We start from the raw sequence: 23,242 nt of genomic DNA, 5'->3' as shown, positions 1-23,242 counted from the left end.
TTAACCAAATTTAGAGATTGCAAAATGGGAAGTGTCGGGGATTTCAAAATAAAGTTTGACACTTCATGGCATTGTACTTTAATATCATGGCACTTGAGACAAAAATATGTAACAAAGGTGGGATAGTTTACAGTTTAACAATACATTTTAATGTCTAAATCTTCAGTAGGAATTGAATAATTGCTGTATTAATTCGTTTTTTTCTTAGTTTTTTTTTTTCCTGCTAAAAAAGGTTTTCATATGGGAAATCCATGCCAATATATCTGTGATAGCCCAATATTGGCCGATAATAATAAGTTCAATCATAAATTTACTAGCAACTATAGCTATCAAATACATTTTGGAGTAAAGTAGAAAAAAATATCCCCCTTTGAATGCACAATGTAGTACATAGTGGAAATACTGAAGCAAACCCTAATTACCTCACAAATGTACTTATGTGTATGTACATATCTACAGTCCATGTGTCCTCGAATATCTCTCTTGCTGTTAATCTTATTTTGAAAATCTCAACCGGATGTGCAGTGCCGCACTGCGGCTAACTGTCGCTTGTGTCAGTCAGTCAATCGATGGTGCCGCTGCTGAGCAGAGCAACGGGGCGAAAAAGATTTGTAAATCGGCACCAACAGCAGACTTAACTCCTCTGTTACACCTTAACCATCGAGTGGAATAAACCTGTACCGGGTAAGCTTAAAAAAAGACTTTTGTGTTGTACGTTTTAACTTTTCACTAAAGGGGCTGTGGCTAATTCGCTAACGTTAGAGCTAGTTAGGGGCTAACGTTGAAGTTACTTCCCGATGCAAGGAGGCTGATACTGTTAAGTACTAAACACTTAAAATGATTTAACTAAGTAAAACTTACAATAACGGCAGTGTTAAGGTGAATGTATATGTATAATAAGATCTAAAACTGAAGTTGAACTCGTTCACTGTGACTCTTATCTACATCACGGTTGCAGTAACTTGGGTGTTTCATCGTATTAAAAGTCAAAAGATTCATGCTAAGCTAGCACCGTTTGTTCGTAGTAATTCATGTTGGACTTTAGGTTTGTTTTGAACCGGATTAATTCATGTAGTTGAGTCGAGACGTGTGTAGTTTTCTCAGGGAGAGACTAGTGTTTCGTTGCATGGAGAGATAAAGGGCGGGGCAGGTTTCGCAAGTAAAGATAACCCCTCTGGTCCATGTCATATCGACCGGCATGGCATGTTTACATTACAGAGGTTTGTCATTTTTCAATGGAGAGGGATGGCTCAGGTCCTGCTGGCTGCCTGGTTTCGTTTCAGGGGTACCCCGTGCTCCGAGCTCAGTCCAGCCAGTGCTTTAATATTGCGCAGTGCCAGCTAGGTGCCAAGTTAAGTCCTCACTCATGTACTGTACATTTTACTCAAGTTACATGTACATTAAGAAATACAATGTATCTCACCAATGTCAGGGTGTTGGTGGTTGTAATAGTTTTTTAGCATTTGGAGTCAAATCCTTTTCAACCCGAGGTCATTAATCACGTGAAGCAGCAGGGAACAGGGAACTTTCTGAGCATGACAAACAGCCACAGTCATGATATTGTCATGAATCACTGGAAGTTATCAGTCATCCCCAGTCATGCAGCTGGGATATTTAGACATGCTTAGAGACCATATATCTATGTGTTTGGCTTTTTAGGGTTGTCAGGATAAAGCAGTAGTGAAAGCTCTGTGAAAAAGCTGCTACTTCCCTTTTTCTGGGGGGGCCATGTGAACCGATTGCTCCGTCACAGCACAGAACTGGGCTAAACTTAGAATCGGTATTCCGGTTTGGGCTCTCCATTCAGAGGGATCTTTCCTTATGTGTTCCCCGAGAGCACACGTGGAACAGCTACAGGAATATCAAGCATTGTCAGTATGAGTGAAGTTGCTAAATGTGTTATCATAGCTGAAATATCAAGTCAATTTATCTATTTATCTATCCACAGAAGCAAATAAGCCAAATAATCACTATAGACCACTCTGAAGTTTGAGTTTTTGCTGGTTTTCTAAGTCTTCGATGATAATAAAATGAATATCTTTAGGTTTTAGACTGCTAGTGATATGAATAAGTCTTCCCTCTATTTTCCCACATTTTTTTTAGACCAAATAATAATCAATTTAACAAGAAAATCTAGTGCTTCAACCAACGATTATTTTTCATTTGCGATTATTTTCATGACTATTCGACTGTTTGGTCAATAAAATGTTAAAAAATAGTGTAAAATCTTGATTTGTGTTTCCCAAAGCCATAGATGGCGTCCTCAAATGTTTTGTTTTGTCCACAACCCAAAGACATTCAGTTTACTGTCAAAGAGTAGTAAAGAACCAGAAACTATGATGATGAAAACAGGTATTACTTGCAGCCCTAATTCCTAACCCTTCTGGTTATTGTAAGTACAGTAAAGAAACTCCGGAAAAATGTAAATGCTGAAGTCAAGACTAGGTTCCTCTGTGATCTCTGTCTCTGTGAAAGAATTTGCTCATGTGTTCATGGCTCTTTCCTGAAAAGTGTGCAGCTTTAAATGCATCACATGAGCTGCGAGGCGGCGTGCAGGACAGGGGCTTCCACAGGAAAAAGTGCCTGCCGGTTACGTCAGGATCTCCCCTTCCCTGTCATGTAATACTGAATTTCCCTTCATTATGTTCCTCTCTATGCTGCTGGCGTGTCCAGTGGAAAATGCCTGAAAGTGTGGAACAAATGCCATTGTTTCTCCCTGACCATGGAGCAAGGGGTTTTTGAGCAGGCGGACTGGTCAGTTATGTTGAGGCTACAGTTGACCTGGTGTTGATGGATCCAACGGCTCATTGTTTGGTGTTTTGGAGCCTCTTAGCCACAGTTTGACGCTGTGTCAGTGGATAGGTGGCAGTGAGTAATCGAGAGAATCCACATTAGAAATATTCCTGTGAGATCAGCAGTCCCGTACGTGCAGCTGTTGAGCTCACATGAGGAAGGAGGGCAGAGGTGATTGACTGACAGGGAAAGAAAATCGGGGTCGTGACCTGCCATTGCCATGGAAACTTCTGACCTTCAAGCTCGTGTGCAAGCGTGCAAGTAGAGAGAAAGAAGCAAAGGAATGATTGTATTTTTTCTCTCGTAGCTCAGTCGGGATTTAGCAACGTCCTGCTGTGAAACCGCAATATTGAAGGGATAGATCAGCTCAGCTGCACTCCCCGCCTGTGAGGTATTGCAGTCGTTTTATGCAACAAAGGAAGGAAATGGAAACAGACAAAAAAAATCACCCCTGGTCAGAGAGGCAATATTCATGTGATTAAGACATAAAGGCATTGCTTAGTAGAGTACTAGTAATTTTTAAGCTTCCTTGTTATGTAATCATACTCTTTTCCTTCACTACCCTTGATTGATATTTGCTCTCCGGGGTTCATTTTCTGGATTAAATGTCAGAAAAGCCATTTTTAAAGAAAATCACCCAAAATTGTTTGGTTGCAGCTTCTTCAGTGCGAAGATTTGCTGGTTTTCTTTGTTTCATGTCATTGCAAATGGAATATTCTTGGGATTTGGCCACTTTGATGGACAAACAAGACATTTGAAGACAAGGGAAAGGTGATGGGAACATTTCACTACTTGCTAACAATTTATAGACCAGACAAATACATACCAAAATGGACTGTAGATGCATTGATAATAAAATAATGGTCATGTGCACCCCTGGTTCACTTTAGTATTACATAAGACGAAGAAATGGAGCAAATTCTCATATTTAAGAAACTAGAACAAGGAAATGTTGTGTATTTTTTACTTGAAAAATGACTTAAATGATCAACCAATTCTGACAAACAGTTGCAAAATAATTCTCTGTTGCTCAATTAATTGATTCTTTTTTTTAAGCTGTAACGGTGAGCCAGGAGACCAGAATGGTTTTGACCAATAGTATCTCTCCTGAACCACGAAACCAGCTGAAAGGACTAGTTCGTTCCTCCTGTAGTTAAAACCGTGGAGGAGTAACACATGCACTCATTTTAGACAAAAGCAGTGTGAGTCCTTGTTTACACTGATAATGATGCAGACAAGGCTGAAGATGTCAGTATAACAGGATAACTCCACTTACTGCACACACATTTCCCCTCTAGCAGTTACTGATTAGACTTGCCAGACTGAGGCAGAACGAAATGTTAAGATTGTGTGACATTACTCTGCTGATGTCCTTGCATTTACTCAGATAAGTTCCCTGGTGCTCTGATTGTGTTTTTTCACCCAGTAACTTAACAAACACAGCTTCAGGGCAGGTATCCATGTGTCTGTCAGTTCAGTATGTGCTCATCTATGTGGTCTGTGTATCCTGTTGTTTCTTGCTCCTAAGCTCCATTCATGACGCTGTTTCAGTGTGACAACCTCCAGAGCCCTCCGAGAAACATAAACAGTGGGTGAATACACAGTTCGCTGGTGGTTTGTGGGAAAGAATATGCTCCTATACACAAGGGCTTGTTTTCCCAGACATGTTGCATACCTTGTCACTCCCTCTGGTTGCGTCTTCTTCCCCTCTCTGCGCCAATTGACATCTTGTGTGTCTGTCACTTAAATGTGACTCAGGTCTTCTCGTTTCCAGCTGTACAGTAAGCTTCCATGTGCTTTTAATAACACACATAGACATTTTCTGTCTCAATATGTCTCTCCTCTCCCCCTTTAGCTTACACTTGTCACAGTCAGCTGCCGCTCCCTGAATCATTATCCACAGTATCAACAAACTACTGATATTTGTTAACCGTACTATATATGATGTGTTTGTGTAAGGAGTTAGATGAGTAATGACAGTGTGGGAACTTTCTTAATATGCTAAAATGCATTTGTTACCTCTGCCAAGGAGGTTATGTTTTGCCAGTGTCCATTTGTTGGTTGGCTTGTCAGCAGGATTACACAAAACTTGGATGGAGAATGGATCTCAGCCCAGAATAGACCCAATAACCTTTGGTGTGGATCCGGATAAAAAAAACGATCCAGGAATTTTTTCTCACTCTCTTTAACATTTCAATCGCGTATTTAGGTGGCTGGTATCTATGAGTGAGTACAATTTGATGGGGATCCAAATGAAAATCCAGATCTAGGGGATTTAAATAAGATTTATTTGATAATTAATTATATTTGTTTGAACTAAAGGGAATAGTTTGGCCAAGGCGGAGGTATGCAGTCTACTGAATACCATTCTAGTTCACTCTGCAAACAAATTCCAGCATGCTCAGTACATTTACTTATCACACTCCTGTGGATATCATTGTTGTATTTGATTACATAATCGTTAAGCCTGCAACCTAAGAACTCCAAGTTAGCCAATTTTCTCCAGAATTGGTGAACTCATGCATTTGTTGGCAGGAAAGATGGTTTTATGTGTTGTCACATGCCACGATGAAGAACACAATGTCAGATAAGTTTTAAATTCTCTGCTGCTCTGTGTTTTTCTTTTTCTTTCTGTGTGTACATAGCAGCACACAGTGTTGGATTGTCCAGCGTTCTCCCTTAGACTGACAGATCGAGTGGACTTCAGACCTCGACTTAGCCATGAGCATTGTTTACAGTACTGGGTCAAGCCGCGTTCAATTGTTTAACGCAGTCCCCACGTCCTACAGAGCCAAGGGTGTGCAGACGGCTGTTCCTGTTTGCTGTTGATTACATCAGACATGGGAAAGAGCTTTTGTGATGAAGGAATTCCCATTGAACTGCTGTTGCTTAAGAATTTTTGGCTATGCAAGGTTGTTTTCCATACATCTGCGTCCTTCTCACTGTAAATTTTGCAAGTAGAGCCAATTGATTATTAAACCCAATCTATGTAGGTCTAAGTACAACAAAACCTTTACTGTGATACTGTTCACTGTTAACAGATAAGTAAACATGGAATTTCCTGATGTAGCCTTGTGTAAATGTTGTCTTTTGTTTGCCTTAATGGCTGCATTAAGTCTAGTTGATCCACCACATGATTAATGTCTTCTAAAACTATATCACATTAATATTTAAAAGGTGAAACATAAAAAGTAGTGTGATAATTGATTCTTACTCTTACTAGATATCAAAATTGGCAATACTTTGGATATGTTTTATGCCGCTGTGGCCTTTTCTGTCAGTGGAATATTGTGCTCAGCAGAGTTTAATGTCAGACGACCTGTTGCCATGTTTAGACAAGATATTTGTGGCTCGTTCCATTTGTCCCTTGTGTGTCCCTGTCTTGTGCTGCAGCAGTGATTGGTGAATGACAAATATGGACAGCTGTTAGGGAAATGCAGAAGGGACAAGAGGACAACACTGGGCTGGATAATGTCTGATTTTATACTCCTTAGAAAGCAGCTTATGTTGTTTTCTTCATTCTCTATTACACACAATCATAATTTGTGAAGAGTCTCACCACTAAACACTCTAATAGGTTTTCCCTTTGTGTATGAGGCAGTCTACCAAGCACATTAATATTAATGCTTATGAGGGTTTGAGGCAACACAGAAAACTTTGGACTGCTGCCAGTATTCAGTATTTGTTTTGTGTGTTTGTTTGTGGCCAAAGCTTCCAGATTCAATGTGATTCAAAATCTGACTGGAAGTATCAATATCATAGTACAATAATAATATCATAAAACCTAAATATTATATGGTTTGATAATATGAGGACTGCAACTAACAAACTGTCAATTATTTTCATAAATAATCATTTAAAATTCTCTGTAAAATCTTGGAACAATGTCTAGTACAATGTCTCAGAGTCCAAAAGGATATTTTTTTTTGCCTGACCAGCAGTCCAAAACCCAAAGATATTCAGTTAATCTCATGTGTGACAACAAAAGGCAGCACATCCTCATATTTGAGCAGCTGGAAACAGTGGAAATTTTAAAAATTTTGCCTGAAAAATGAAAGTGATCAAAGTATATGGGAATCAATTTCTGATTAATCCACAACTTTATTTAGCTTTAAATATTATAAGGAGCAGAATAGAATAGTTTTGATGGCTTCATTGTGACACAGGATAAATGTTTTATTTCCTGATCTTCAAGGCTCTGTCACTTGTCTCACCTGTAAAATGTCATCACATTAAAAATATTTAAGCTACCAGGTGAAAAATATCGCAACATTATTCAAGTATTTAATGCAAATGAGATGCTCTACACACCCAATAGTGTCTGTTATCAAGGCTTTCTTTCACGAGGAAGTTGAGTAAAATTAAACATGTGGTTTTCTCTAGAAGTAGTGACAGACAACATCTGTGTGTGTGTGTGTGTGTGTGTGTGTGTGTGTGTGTGTGTGTGTGTGTGTGTGTGTGTGTGTGTGTGTGTGTGTGTGTGTGTGTGTGTGTTTGACCTGACTGAAAACTACAAAAACACTTAAAGGGAGAATTGTTCCTCGGCTCCTGTGACCACAATACAGCCCTCTGTCCAAGTCCAGCCCTGGAGGGCACGGACCACTGACCATTGACCAGCACACACACACACTCATACACCAAGCACCAGCCCTCATAGTCTCGCTATTTCACTCAACTGAAAGAGGCCCTGTGTGTTCACGCTTGGCACTAAAATGCATCATGTGTGATGATCCGATCACAAGTGGACGGCTCCAAATTAGAGCTGAGTATTTTGACAGATTTAGTGATGTTTGAATGAGTGTGACAGACGATCAGAGTGAGTGATGGAGAAAGAGAGACTGTTGTGTCTGAATTTGGTGCCTTTATTGGTTATTAAAAAATGGATGGGCGATAAGTACCAAGAAATTGCTGTACAGAAAGGTTGCTTACACAGATACTATTTCAGTTAATTTTATTATAGTCAATTTTATAGACTACATTTTTATATTTCTGTTTTTAAGTAATTTCTACTCATTTAAATCTGAGTGAAGTTTTCTGTTTAAAATGAACATATATGCCATCTAAGGCTGCAGCTAATGATTATTTTCATTGCCAATTGATATTTTTGTCCCATGACAATTTATACAAACTAGACTAACGTGACTTCTTTTGTCTAAAACCAAAAGAAAGAAGAAGCTGTAACCTAGGAAAATTTGGCATTTTTGCTTGACTTCAACAATCAAAAGTATGAAAATAGTTGCCCATTATTTTTCAACTTTATGTCTCAGCTCAACTTTGAAGTTAATTTGATATGAGGTTAATTAATATTTGCTTATTAAATCCTTATCAAACATCTTTCAGTTGTGATAATGTTAAAAAAACCCAACTTGTAATCAGAGTTTTTCATCTCTCACATATCTATATCTGTACTGCATCAAAACTCACATGGGCGTGAACAGAAATGCCTCTCTGAATGGAGTATTTGTTTTTCATACAGAAACTTCTTGCATGGCTGAGCTTTAGGGCTGCAGTCAGTGATTATTTTCATCATCAATTATTTACCAATCATTCTGTAAGCAACAAATGAATTATTTAGTTTGTTCTGTGAAAACTGACGGTAGATGACCACCACTTGATGATTCTTCTTTTGAATGACTAATCAATGACTTGCTTTGGCTTCATTTAGTTTTTATTTTCTATTGGTGGTTGCAGTTCTCCTGGAGGTGCGATTTAATGCGAGCTGGAAAGTAAAATCTGATCTTAAGCGGTCACTCGAGACGCACTGGAGACGACTTCTGAAGCCCGCAGTCTGTCTCAGTTGGACGTCACTACGATGTGAATATATATGGTTACAAGATACCAGATCTAGATCTGAACAGGGCCAGTCAGAGCTGTTAAGAGAGGAGACGCTCTGGGCTGATGGAGAAAGGAAGAGGATGGGGGAGAGGAATAAAGGGAGACTGTTCGTGGGGCTGTTGAGTTTGAAATGATGGACATGAGGAGAGAAGAGGGGGAGAGGAGAGTAACAGAGGACCGACTGTCGTACCCGTCTGAAGGAAACGGAAGCAGCCCGCTGTGTGCTTCATGAGAGTTTCTTTTTCTCTCTCTCAGAAACACACACACTTACACACATATAGTTTAGCTGAAACTCGATGTGCAGTGTGTTGAGGGGAGCGAGGTTATAGAAATGAGAACAACCACCTGCTGCTTGGGTTCTCAAACCAGATCACACACTTTCACGCCCCTTCATGTCTCTTTGTATCACTTCTCTCTGCTGTTTCTTTTCTTACTCAGAGTACTCACACTCTGATCACTGAAGCACATCTGTAGTCTCTGAGGAGTGTCACTGTGACAGGATGTTGGCTTGATGTTGGTGTCTCTCAGCTGTTGGTTTCAGAGCACATATAGAGGGAACAAGTGTGTGCGCTTTGCTATAATTAATAACTCAGCTGTCTTTAATGTTGGCTCATTCAACTCATAACTCATATGGCTCATATTTTAGCAGCTTGAAAAAAAGTTAAATAAGACATATATATAAGATGTATTATGTACTTGAATGTGCTTGAAAAAAAGACATTATCATTTTTGGAAGATCAAGGTGACATCTTCAAATATCTTATCAATCCAAAATCCAGAGATACTCAGTTTACCAAAAGTTCATTCACATTCATTCAAGACACGTAATTTGTTTTTTGTGTATTTGTAGGCCCTACACACTGAGTGTAACTCAGGGCAGCAGCGATGTCAGGCTCCTACGATGACTCCATGATCGATGTCTCCAGTGACAGCTTCTGGGAGGTAAGATGCATTAAATCCTTTCACATTACCCGCTCTTAAATCCAAGGTCACACTTCGTTTATAGTGAATGTTTGTTTTGGAAACTGCTGTGTTGAGATGACATTTACATCTCAGCAGGATCAGGTGAAATGAGTAGAAGAAATCCAGTGAATATAACAACTGCTATAAATTATGAATCCTCATTTTTTATCTGTCTGTTTCCTCTGTTGCTCACTCTCAGGTTGGTAACTACAAGCGAACAGTAAAACGGGTAGACGATGGCAACCGACTCTGTAATGATCTCATGAACTGTCTTCATGAGCGGGCACGCATTGAAAAGTCTTATGCACAGCAGCTCTCAGAATGGGGGAAGCGCTGGCGACAACTCATAGAAAAAGGTGGGAATATTGTCAGTACTTGTATTGAGAAAACTGTTTTATTTAGAATGTCAGCTGTAGTAGAAAATAGTCTCAGGGATTGTGCTTTGTCTTAGAGACAATGTATTTTAGACCACAACAATGTGCTAATGCAAAAGACATACTTCTTCATAATCCCCAAAAGCCTAACTTTCATAGAAACTGACTAATAATAGAAAAAAAAACAACTCTTTCCTCAGGTCCTCAGTATGGTACATTGGAGCGAGCATGGTCCGCTCTGTGCACGGAGGCGGAGAAGGTGAGTGAGCTCCACATGGAGGTGAAAGCAGCACTGATGGGGGAAGACTACGAGAAGCTGAAGAACTGGCAGAGAGACGCCTACCACAAACAGATGATCGGCGGCTTCAAAGAGACGAAAGAGGCTGATGACGGCTTCCGCAAGGCTCAGAAACCCTGGGCAAAGAAACTCAAAGAGGTTTGGATATATTTTTAAAGTTATTTCTATCAAATGTGTTCTTAACTATACACAGCCAAGCAGTTGCCACAGGCCAGCCATTTTTCAAGTCACTGATTACAGCCATAACTATTAATTTTACCCTTCAGTTCACATGATTACATATTACTGAGTCACTATTGTTTTCCCTCCATGACTACCTGCCTGCTAAACAACAACAGAGCAGAACCGCAATTGCACTTGCCAAACATTAGCCACAGTGTGCCTAGGTGGCAGCCAGTTAGTGTATCCTGTACTTACTTGACAGTCAGTAAAAGGGAAGGAAACACAGAGGGCTTTCAGGGTGACTGGCACCTCTTAGTTCAAAATCAGGTCAATGTATTTCCCACTACTGCTTTCATTTTAGCAACCTGTTTACTCGCACATTCCTTCCTGTTTGTGCTCATAAGAGAGAGTGTGCGCATGCAAGTGTTTGTTTGTTCAAAGCCCCGGACGTTTCGTAACCTCCAGGCTCCTTGCCCCCATTTCCTGAGTGTGTGTGATGTCACAATGTGTGGTGACATCCTGGCCTTGTCATTGAGCAGGGACAGAACAATGCAGTTTCGTAGCCATAGTGATTTATTGATTGACCAGACAGACAGGGACAAGTGGTGGAGGGCATGGAGGAAATGAGGCTAATTAACTGGTCTAGAAAATGAGTAGCTGACATGTGTGACGTGGGCAGCAGGTCAATAACAGACACATACATGCTAAACTAGATACAGTATTTGACTCAGCCCTCTTGTGTTTTAGTGGATTGACATTTTGTTTTCTGCACTCACAAACAGGAACACTCAACTGCCTGTTATATCAAATTATGGAGGAGGACAAGCTGCTGTCTCTGTATTTTAAGTGCCCTCTACTTATGACCTCATAGTTTGTTTAGTAGGGACATGGCTGCTCTGGCCTTGTCCCAAGTTACACCAAGACACTCAAATAGAGCCACCACGGATAAGTTCGCTTCTTCAATACTTATCTGTTGGAATATAAACAAAGTCACAGAGGAGTGGATAATCCCTGTTGTCATAAATGCGGCACATATAAAAATTCATACATGTGTGTCTATGTTAACTTCACTCATTCCAAGATTCATGAGTCTGGGGCCTCAAATTACTAAATTTCTCGAAGTAGGATGTGGGTTGTAGTGATTCAAAAAGAGGAATGACACACATTTGGTCAGGCTTTCAGGCACAGCCCCGCTAACAAAGAGAAAATCTAATTAAATGTCCTTGTACATTTTGGGAACAGATGGCTATGTTTAGGACAGTTGACGATGATCTTTTTAAAAAATGTTATCGTTGCTATAAGATTAAAAATAATGCCAGAAAGATACTGTCACCGAATTAGATAGATAGATTAAACAATGTAATAGCTATAGAATACTGACACTGTCTGTGTTTAGATTTGTTCCCTATATAAAATACACTTTCAATATACAGTTTTTGTCTGCCACTTGCACGAAATAAAGGCTGACTAGTGATCCAGTCAGGCTGGGGTCTTGCACCATTTCTACCTGCTTTCAAAGGTCCATTATAGACTGAATCATTGGATAAACTCACATTTTGTCATGTGTTGTTGGTAGTTGCTAGGCTGAGGAAAACTGAAAGCAATCCAGTTGTCTTTGCAATGCTTGGGGTGGGAAAACTTGTTTCAACTTTAAGTCTGACACCAATCTTTAATTGCTTTCCACAGCTGTTCCAAGTTATTTTACAAGATATCCGCCATTGCCTGTATCTTACTTTATTTTATTGGTTGAATCCACAGATGGAGACAATGAAGAAAACGTACCACTCTGCCTGCAAAGAAGAGAAGCTGGCAGCCAGCAGAGAGACCAACAGCAAATTGGAGAGCAACAACAACCCTGAAGCCCAAAAGAAGCTCCAGGAAAAGGTGGAGAAGTGTCAGCAGGAGGTGCAGAAGGTAGGGCTTCCTTTGGAAAATGACTAGGTGGGGTGTCAAGATTACTTGCTGGGTGTAAATCCTTATAATTAGGTGTACAACAGCCTGTTTCAGGCCTTAGTTTAGCTGCCTTATAATAGTCTTTCAGAATCAGAAGGGCTAAACCCACATTATTCTTTGGTAGCTACAGAGTTTTTTTCCCAGCCCAAATGAATTTGGATAAGAATTTGGCCATCTCCTGAAACTTTTATTTACTGCTTCTATAGATAATGTAATCAACACTGGGCCATACTGTGTTGGGTAGGGAAGATACGTAAGAACATTACCAGGAGTTTGTTTTCTAATGTGTATCCCTTTCTCCCAGACTAAAGAACGCTATGAGAAATCCCTGGAAGAACTCGACAAGTTGACCCCTCAGTACATGGAGAACATGGAGCAGGTGTTTGAGCAGTGGCAGCAATTTGAAGACAAACGCATCCGCTTCTTCAAAGAGCTGCTGCTAGAGGTTAAACAGCACTTGGATCTCTCAACCAATCACAGGTCAGACACAGGACAATAAAAAAAAAAAAAACAACTCTTTGTCACAGGAGTTGATGTTACAGCTGTTTAAGGTGCTTGAGATTTCAGGTTTCATCTAGAAAATAATGCACAATACTGTCTCCATAGATTCCAGACAATCTACCACACGCTGGAAGACACAGTCTCTGCTACAGATGCTGAAGAGGACCTGAAATGGTTCAGGGCCAATCAAGGCCCCGGCATGCCAATGAACTGGCCACAGTTTGAGGTACTAAACTCTTGATTTAAACAAATAAAAGAGTAAAGAAGAGTGAAGGAGGGCTGAATGTTTGATGGAGGAGAACCATTTAGAGTGGCTCTCAGTAGGTTCCCATAAAGTTTTCATGTCACAGACACACATTAGATCATAGTCCTTCACTTTATTTAAACACATGAACTCTTAACAAAGTCCTATATTATTTAGTGAGGCAATTATGAATGAATTACAATCTTCACTTATTTATAAGTATTATATTTCTTATAGACCACTAGTGCTCTCCCAGGATCAAGTGTTAGGACCACAAGCCAAGACGACAGCAGTAATGGAATACTAAGTCTCAAAAAAAAACCCACCAAGGGCAGCGATTTTTGCAAAGTTACACGTAGCCCAAACAGGAGTAATAGCCCAGTGTCATTCTTGTCATTGAACTATACTTTTTGGCAGCAGGGGTGGAAGTAAATCTGTCCTCAGCAGTCAGAGTGGCAATGAAAGGGATGTAGTTTATGTCATCTTCTCAGCAGGATGTGGGATAAGAAAAAGACAAGGAAAATGGGGGGGAAGCTGCATGCGCTTGCATTGCTAATTTATAGTGCTGTTGAGTGCTCCTGTAGGCATAGTTGTTCCAATGAGGCACTGTCTTCCACTTCGATCATTACCAGGCTATTATTCTTTCTGAGTAACGCTTTGAAAGTAATCAATCTTTTCTGCACATAATATAAACATACACCAAAAACGAGTAACACATAACCTGTCAGACAGCTCCAGCAGGGTAGATATCCAAAAGAATCTTGCAAGAGCAATGCAGCACATTCATGTCTTGGTTATTCTGCAAGCTACTGACTCTTAAGATCATGTAGCTTGTTTTTGGAGCATTCCCCAGAATAGTTTGCTGCTGGAAGGGATTTCTGCATTCACAAACTAACATTCCTTCGAGGTGATCTTCAGATTAGATTGTGTTTTAACCCTGCTCTACACCTGCCTCCCTTTCCCCGTGTCTGACAGACTTTGGACTGGTCCCATCCTCGCTCCTTTAAGAGAAGGTCCATTGTAGTGAGTTCTGCATGGGAGGGCTGTTCTTTCCACAGCAGCCATAGTGGGGGGAGGGTCATCTTTTTTTCTAACAACACTCTCACTCCTTACTGCTTCCATCTGTGTGTGTGTGTGTGTGTGTTTGAGGTGGTTGTGCTTGCATCTTCTATCCAAGTTTCAATGAGTAGTAATGAGACAAAGACATAATGTAACTGTCCCCGCTGTAATATGTTAATGAAAATACGTAACACATATTCCTTTTGTTTCCTTTATCTGATAACAACAGGATGTTTACATTCCTCTTCCTGGATATCAGCATTTCTAGAGTTACTACACACCACCATGACACAGCTCTGACTATCTGTTCTCTCTAACCTTTGAACTCTGACCTCTCAGTGGCCCCTTCCTCCTGCAATACGTCACATGATGGCACTATAGCTCAGCAATGATTTCAGAGGTCATGAGCCAGACCAAAAGATCTTTTGATCCTTAAAAGTTTGAGAGGCCTGATAAATCAGAGGAGTCAGACAAGCTTTCTGGAAAGCTCCGAGGTCGTTCTTGCTGTTGTAATATATCTTTTATATGAAAGAGGGAAAGTACGACTGCTGTCTGCATTCTCTTTATTTATTTGAGATGGCTCCAAAACAAGACTGATGTCATCGCATGATGAAGCTTATTTGAATGATGCTGGAAATTTCCAGCATCATTCAAATAAGCTTTCTAAAACTAAGTCAGCCATTGTGAACGTAGATTTTGTTCACCAAAAATAAAAGTCCTTGAATGAAACCAGTCACATGTGCAACATTAAATTCTAACTATATCTGTTTACAATAGGGCTATCCCGAATACCATTTTTGGGGCTTAGAAGCTTCAGAGAGAATTACTCTGGAATATAAATCTTATCGGCACGATTGTGAACCACTGATTAATAGCAAAATGTAACCATTATAATGTAAAATACACTTTTACTGCCATTATTAGTTTTGAAAATAAAATTCCCTAAATCTCAATGCAGAGTTGTAGTGAAAACATAGAGAAGACAGATTAGTGCTGTGTTTTTCTGATGCAAAATGATTGGTGAAGCAATTTAAAAGCCGTTTCTTTCGCCTAAGTTATGTCAAATCCTGTAGTCTTTGACTTCTGTGGTGTAACTGAGAGACTGGGCATGCTTGCCATCATAGAAATAGATCATGCGATTGTGATATTTACTGCAACTTTGGCAGTATCTGCTGCCTTTCCTTCGACACTCTCAAAGTAGCTCCAGTCTCTGTGGCACAGAAGCCTTCTGTGTTGATAGGCTGTAACTCGTGACGTGTGACCAGTCATTAGAATACTGATTTGGTTGTGATTACCATACCAACGGTAGATGCTTCGAAGCATTCGGATCAGCCCTTGTGTGCATAAAAACATTTCCTTTTCTATGACTGTTGTTGTTCCAGTATCTTCTCCATTCTCCTCTGGTAAGCCTCTGGTGGAGGGGAGACTCTTTGGTGCTGTGTTTCTTTCCATCAGGTGCTGGATACTGTACATGGCTGTGTCTCTCTTTTCCTCAGGCACCCACTGTACTATAAACACACACATTCATGAACAGTTTCAAAATCCAGATACAGTTTAAGAGCCTGAGAACTATTTGACAGATTTTTGGACTGCTTAAGTGTGTGTGTATATTGCTGTGCACATGCCTGCAACCTGTCTTCCCACTACTATCTGTGAAGGCATGTTTTAAAGCTAAACCACTCAGTTTTCCAAGTTTGGCACAGTTTTAAATGTGATACTAAACTCTAAAGTCTGTGTTTTTCAACCAGGACTGGTCCATAGATCTAAACCGAACTCTCAGCAGACGAGAAAAGAAGAAGCCATCGGAGGGCGTCACTCTGACAGGCATCAGTCAAACTGGGTCAGACCAGCCTGTTCAGCCTGCCAAGACCAGCAGCAGGTAGATACCTGATCGCTCACTGACTCACTTTTTCTGTCTCTAGCTGAGTACACACACGATCCACGCATCAGAGATAATCCAGCACACGGCGTCCTCCTCTGAAAAAATTCTTGTTAAACATTACATCAGGGAAGCTCCGGGAGTGACGTGTAGTTATACGGCCGTTTCCTTGGTGACGGTAAACATTTTGTTGCAGTTACTTGGGAAAGAATTCATCCCCATGAGACTGGAGTCGACTGGTACATGGTTGACCTGGAGCCAAAAAATAAAATGGAAATATTACTCACATACACCGAGACATTCATAGCGTTAATATTAGCTCTGGAAAAGTCCAAGAAATCCGGATTAGTGGTCAAGTCTAACACCTGCAACTGGATTCATCAAGTTTGTGATTGAGAAAAACTGTGTAAAATGACAGACTTGTTTGAAGTTAAAGCAACATGTTAGCAACATTATAATAATTCTCTAATGATCTAATGGCATATATATTTAATTAAACCAATCTGTCAGGGTTTAGAGCCACTTCAAGCGTGAGTGGCAGTTCTTAGTAACGTGATGTAATCTTTTTTAAGTCATGATAAGATAAGAGCTCCCTGCACAGAAATGTGTCTTTGCTGTTGTGGCAACAGCACCAAGGACACATCAGCGGCTCATGGAAACGACAACAAACAGCAGATTAAGATAAAAGCTTGTCATGCATCCATCATCACAGTGAAAAAGCACACAGTCGGTGCAGAGAGCATTTGTGAAGATGTGTGTTACATTTTTGCATAAAATGAGAGGATTGCTCAGCCCTTAACTGAAGATTATTCTGTCCTGTGTCTGGCCAATCTGTTATAATTACTTGGCCTTTACTCCTCACATTCCTTTGCAGCTTGGTAATAAGGTTCCCTTATTTTACTGTACAAACACCTGCTGTCTCCCCATGTCCAGATATCAGTGGGAAGTGGTGTCTGAATATGTGTGCTATAGTGATGAGAGCACTAGTGGAGCATGTTAAGGAGTCACCAAAGAGAATGTCAAGCATTTGACCTCTGAACTTGGGAAAGCTGACTCCCATCAAGTATTAACAGCACATTGTTTTCCTGTCGTTTCCTCCATCTATGGGTGTGACTGGAGCATTTACAGGGTCTGGAGAGGGAAATCAGAAACTATTATCTTTCTGTAGTAACAGAACATTGACTGAGGTTCAAAAACAGACTTCACTTTGAAGGTTGTTTGACTTATCTTGATTGTAGTTAGACTAGTATTTTATCGGCAACAAAATGCCAGCCCTTATTTGTATCAACGTTTCCTATCCTGTTGTAATTTCCCCATCTGATGTCTAAAGTTGGCGGTTTTAACACCTACTGAATAAGACAGAAATGCAGCTCTTTATATAGTTATAAGTGCAGGTTTGTTTGTTGACTAAAACCATCCAATGATACATTGTACCAGATTCCCATGAGAGCAGTGTTTGTTGTAATAACTCCTCTGGCTCAGCTCATAGCAGAACATGGCATGACTACGTAAACAAAGACGTTCACTTTTCTCTGCTTTACACTCAACTGCAGCTACAACTGTTCATGGTCTAATAATTCTGTAAACAGGGAGTAGAAACCCTGTGTTTCCTCTGATACAGGTGGAGGGCTAGTGTAGGCTTTTGTTCCTTGATGCAGAAAGTGACAATGGTAGGAAGTAAACTGCCCTGATGAGACTTTAAAAGAATGATTTTGCACCCACATAATGCAGAACTGACAGTCAAATGTTTGATGTGTCGCACAAGAAATTGATGTCATGGTGTCTTCTCTGTCTGTTTAGTCCAAAACACAGTTTTTTTGTTGATTGCTTGTACTGCCTTGTTGATGACACTCGCATAGAAAAACAATAATTACTGCGTCCTTTATGTCTTGAAACAAAGCCACATTAACTGTCCACTAAACCCCGCCCGTCTTGGTTAAGCTGCATATTTCCAGCATCCTCACCAGTTGACAAGTCTTATTGAAATGAACAGACAGCGTTGAGTTTGTGTTATCTGCTAATATTATTACATTTCAGCCAGTTTAGTTTCATATTGCGGGACAGGAGCTCTGCAATTAAAATTAATTCATTCAGGCATCCAGGACCAGCTTTCAGTGAGGAAATACCACATGTGATAGGAGAATTTTTATGTAAAAATGCCATTATAGCTAGCTAGCTAATGAAACTGCTCCATGAAGTTGGAAGTCATGCCTACTACGGTAGGTTTAAAATTTGTTAGCTGAGTATGCTAACCTTTACAGCGTACATTTAAGCAGATAAACACGTGTTTAATTCATTTCATACACCATTAGTTATTTAAGGGCCTGCAAAAAGATACATCGTGTTTAGAAAATGAGTATCGGTCCTTTCACATCCCCCTCCACACCACTTTAATGTGAAGAAATCAGAAGCTTGCCTGTGATTGGACAATTGGACAAATGGTCACAGTGTTTATCTTCTGCATTACACTATACTGTCTTTGTAATAGGTCCAGAATATGAAAAAGTATTTGCTGTTAAAAACACACGTTAGCCATTAGCACGGCCTCTGCCTGGCTTCGCCACTCTTTGAACTTGTCCACAGGTCATGTATGTCACAGGTGTGTTTTTATGTGTGTGTGTGCATGTCAACAACCCATCTCTCACTGTGCCCCATGTTGTCAGCCTGACTGTGCCCACTAAAACGGCGCCAGTGGGCTCAAACCCCTTTGAAGATGACGAAGATGAGGAGGAGGAGGAGGAGGAAGAGGAGATGGCCGTGGAGCAGCAGACTACAGTCAACCACAACAGTGTGAAAAAAGAGGAAATAAAAACGTTGGTGAACAGGAGAAAAAAACCACTCCGCCCCACCCACAACCTCCCCCGCCTTTTCTGTTTCTATCTTTGTTTCGCGGATCGCCATTCTTGCCATTTCTTGTTCTTGGTTACTCACTTTGCATCTTCTTCTTTCATTGAAACCCTCTCTCCTCCCTCAGGTGGCAGGTTGTTGTGTTGCTCTGCATGGTCAGTGGAATCGCATTGCACACAAAGCCAGTTTGTGTCTGTCTTTTCGCTCCTAACAGTGCCATGTTTTGCAGAACATTAAAAGTCATGCGCATGGGGGCGCATGTCTCTGCTGCGGGAAATCCCAGTATGTCTCTGTCTTACAGTCAGATCTAATATTACACACATGTTCAGAGATTGGTTGTTTATATCAATTAGCAGGGTGTATAATATTAAAATACAAAAGACAAAAAAAGAACAATTTAGATTCAAATTTGTGTCAGTCTTTGAGCAAACCATCAGACTGCAGAAAAAGAGAAAAAAGCAAAGTCAACAGTGAATTTGCAATCAAAGACACTGTGAGCAGATCTGACTGTAAGTCCTTTATGTGTGTGCCGGTGTGAGCATTAACTGTTTTCAACTTCTAACTCTTGTCAGAGAGAGTTCTCTCTGGTGTTTAGGTGGCTCCCTCTGTTGGCCGCTCAGGTTAAAATCCAATCATGCATTCACACAACAATGATTTGTCTTGCTTGGTCTCATGTTGCTGTATTTTTCATGTGCCTTTTCGATACGTGGTCATGTTGTTTTGTTGCATTGCCTCAGCATTGTGCGCACTCTCACTTGATCTTAAAGTGTCATCAAAGCAGTTTTTAAATCACTTGTCATGCTGCCTGAACTGAATGCTTGCTTTGTAGCGTTGATGCCATTTTAGCATGTTTTCCATTTATTTAAAACTGAAAAGAATATGTTTTCAGGACGAATCACAAAGCTGTCCCCGGATTTGTAGTCACCATTTTGGCTTTTTGTGTGTTTTATAGTTATTTTTCTCCCTTTTCTAACTCTGAACTTTTGTCCCTGCTATGTCCCGTCGATGCTTCAGGCCCTGAGATGAAAATGAGAATACATTTACAAAGTGGCTCTTTTTGTCTGTCCATCCAGTGCGAGCAGTATGGAGAAGACTCCAGACTGGTCGGATGAAGACACAGGTGGTAACAACCCCTTCTCCGCCAACGGTGAAGGGAATCCTTTTGAAGATGAGCCGGCTTCTCCAGTCGTATCTGTGCCCGTGAAAGCCCTCTATGACTATGAAGGACAGGAGCAGGATGAGCTGAGCTTCAAAGCAGGTACATAGCAATTTAAATTTTCTAGATACCAGCCACCATGTGTTATTTGCTGAAAAATTCACGAAAAATGTTAAAAACACCCTATGTTGCAATGTTAAAGAGAGTGAAAAAAAAATCCTGTATCCGTCCCTTTTAATCCGGATCAGCACCAAAAGTTAATGGGGTCTATTCTGGGCTGAGACCCATCCTCTTTCTAAGTTTTTTGCAAATTTGTTCAGTAGTTTTTGTTCTCATTTATGCTTCCTTTACCTACGAAAAAAGATGAATCCATTTTAAACTATATAACTGTCGCCGCCACATAAAAAATTCTGTCAGATCCCTGGAGGTTTCTTAAATACAAATATTAATGCTCGTCTTCATTTTTCTCCAGGGGACGAGTTCACCAAAATCGGCGAAGAAGATGATCAGGGTTGGTGCAAAGGCCGGCTCAAGGACGGAAAGACAGGCCTCTATCCTGCTAACTATGTCGAAGACATCCAGTAAGGAATCATCACAGATGAATAAATGTGAAGAAAAGAGAAAGTGACAGTGCGGCTGGAAACGAGAAGGCTCTGCTTTATTTTCAACCCTTTTCTCTCTGTTGGTGAGGACTGGACTGGTGCGGGAGACGGATGGAGACAGAGAATAGAGAAGTTGCAGATTATTAAAGGACCACTTGAGATATCGATGCTTGCCACAGATTGACCCTCATAGAAACTTATGCAGAGATGGAAATTAACCGCAGGTTTCCAGATGATTCCAGACGAGGAAGATCACAGAGGAAAAAAATTGCTGTCGGTGTAAAATATGTTACTTAGAATCCCATTTATGCTGTTACAAAAATAATAGCTTTTCAAGTATATATTAGATAAGATCAATGAAATTTATGTGTGAATTTATGTATTGTTTAAACGAAACACTGGGATGGCAGTCTGACAAATCGTCTTGCAATGTTACATGCAGCCTTAATATGCAAGCCACTATGGATTCATTAAGGGAGATGACCCTTTTTATAACCATAAGGATCTGTTTTAGGTTTAAAACTATTTCTGCCTGTTAGAATCCAGTCCATAAATGTTACTTGTTTGATTTTTCTTTCGGCAGAGTATGCCCTTATCTTGAGATTAACTTGATTTTAAACTAGTGCTTACATTGTTCTGTCATTCCTTTTTCAGGGGTTTGTTTTTCCATTCAGTTCATTAACTGTTCTGGTCATTTTATAAGGAATGATAAAGACCAGTTGAGCCTCATCCTCATGTAGTCTTCATTTAGCTCACAGTGGGTAGGTTCCTCTAGTCACTGCAATTGAATGTATATTCACTGATTGTATTTTCACACTTGATTGTTCACTTTTGCTGATTTTTTCGCAACCACTGACCCATTAACCCCCCTGAGCAACTGTTCTCAAGCGTTTCACTCATACAGTAGATTGTAATACTTTAAGGGTTATTTTTCATGCAACACTGAAAGTTCGTCACATAAGTTTTTCTCACTTGAAGCTCCATGTTTTAATTCTCTCACTGAGTTATGGGAGAGTATTTTTAGTGATTTTTTTTTTTTAAATATGTTTAAGTCATAGCAATAAAACCACAGCCTGGTATTGCGTTGCATACATGCATGTAAATAGCCTGGATGAAACATATTAGAACAAATGAAGCATCAAGGTCAGATGATATGTAGTTGGAAATGGGTGATTGTTAATTTATGATGCCACAAGTGCTTTTTGTTCTACTCTTGTTAAAATGCTGTGACTGAGAATCAGTTTGTATAGTAATTGAATATTTTATGGCAAATATCCCTCGAATCTGTTATTTTGTTATATTTGTAAATATGATTATTTCTTCTCTTCACAGAGGGCCATACTCATTGACTTAATCAGCAAAAACCATGTGAATAATTGTTAATTTCCTTTTCGGAGCTATGAAATGAATGGATACATGATTCCGTGAGATTAATACAAGTTTTGATCATCAAGTATTTTTTTCGGCTCGCATTTTTGCAGAGCTTTCACTTGTGTGAGCCCCAAATTTATTAATTGCCCAACGTATCGATGAACTCTACAAAAAATGCTATTTGATGCCTTCAACTGCAGCACGAGAGGAAGATGAATTGTGTCGTCTTTAATAATAGGGAGACGGGAGATGTTTTGCCATGTTTTCAGGGCATGCTGTCGTCAGAACGCAGCAACAGCTGTACTTGCACAGTAAGGTTTGTAAATGTTGTCCCACAACATAATAAATGAATTTATCGAAAAAAAGATTGTCATTGTCTTGAATACTGAAAATTCATATAAACTTTTCTCCTCTGTTTTTTCCGTTGTGAATCGTACTGTATATGTTAACAGGTACTTTTCATACCACCTCAGTCTAAGTCTCGTTATCTTGGTTCTGGATTAGTTCCAAGCGAGCTGAGCTTTATGATAGATAATAATTATATTAATAAAATAGATAAATAAAAGCTGAAGCTTGCAAATTTCCTGAACCCAATAATAAACAGGCTCAATACTTCTCTTACAAAGATAGAAAACCTTGAAGTCAACACAGTACAGATATCTATGTGATAAATAAAATCACTGAATGTGATATTACAGCAAAGCAAAGTAAGACAAATTAGCTATCTTTTAAAAAATATTATATGATAGAGTACAACAGTATGTTTGAACTTTATATTGTATATATATGCAATTAGAATTAACACTTAACCGCAAAAAAGTTTCAAGAAAATTAAAATAATCCTTTTTGGGAAAATATACATTAAAAATGTTGTGTTGGGACTGGGAAAAGCTCTGAATTCTGGGTGAAACTGAAAATACAATTGCAATACATTTGCAAGTGGAAGAAAGAAACAGAAGTAGCCCAAATATGTGAATAAATAAATACATATTAAATGAATAAATGAAATGGTTTAATACAAATATAAATACATACAAAGGCAAATTAAAGAAGAATTTTTTAAGCTACATGTATTTTCAATATTAATTTGGTGCATTTAATGGCATGGTAATGTATTTATTGAGTTATAACAGCAGGCTCTTTACATGTAAACTACATTACCCAGAAGCCCTCGCTACAATAACATAACCACGGGCACTTTTTAT

At 39.7% G+C, this 23,242-nt stretch overlaps 1 protein-coding gene across 2 annotated transcripts; it reads left to right on the top strand.

Annotated features, from left to right (window-relative positions):
- Positions 1–529: 529 nt before the first annotated feature.
- On the top strand, positions 530–22,402 carry pacsin2 (protein kinase C and casein kinase substrate in neurons 2). 2 transcript variants are annotated; one of them, XM_073480250.1, is made up of 11 exons: positions 530–684; positions 9,479–9,570; positions 9,791–9,947; positions 10,166–10,401; positions 12,184–12,339; positions 12,683–12,858; positions 12,985–13,105; positions 15,931–16,061; positions 18,725–18,874; positions 19,982–20,166; positions 20,537–22,402. In XM_073480250.1, the coding sequence occupies exons 2-11, from the start codon at positions 9,514–9,516 to the stop codon at positions 20,647–20,649; spliced, it is 1,482 nt and encodes a 493-aa protein (XP_073336351.1). In that variant the 5' UTR covers positions 530–684; positions 9,479–9,513; the 3' UTR covers positions 20,650–22,402. The 2 variants fall into 2 exon arrangements, with proteins under 2 accessions (XP_073336351.1, XP_073336352.1); XM_073480251.1 differs by lacking the exon at positions 18,725–18,874 and having other exon boundaries at positions 560–684.
- Positions 22,403–23,242: the final 840 nt, after the last annotated feature.

The sequence above is a fragment of the Pagrus major genome, chromosome 14 (genome assembly GCF_040436345.1).
Source record: "Pagrus major chromosome 14, Pma_NU_1.0".
In the NCBI taxonomy this organism is placed as follows: Eukaryota; Metazoa; Chordata; class Actinopteri; order Spariformes; family Sparidae; genus Pagrus; species Pagrus major.
Note: the sequence above shows the minus strand (reverse complement) of the source record. Positions and strands in the feature narration are given on the sequence as shown.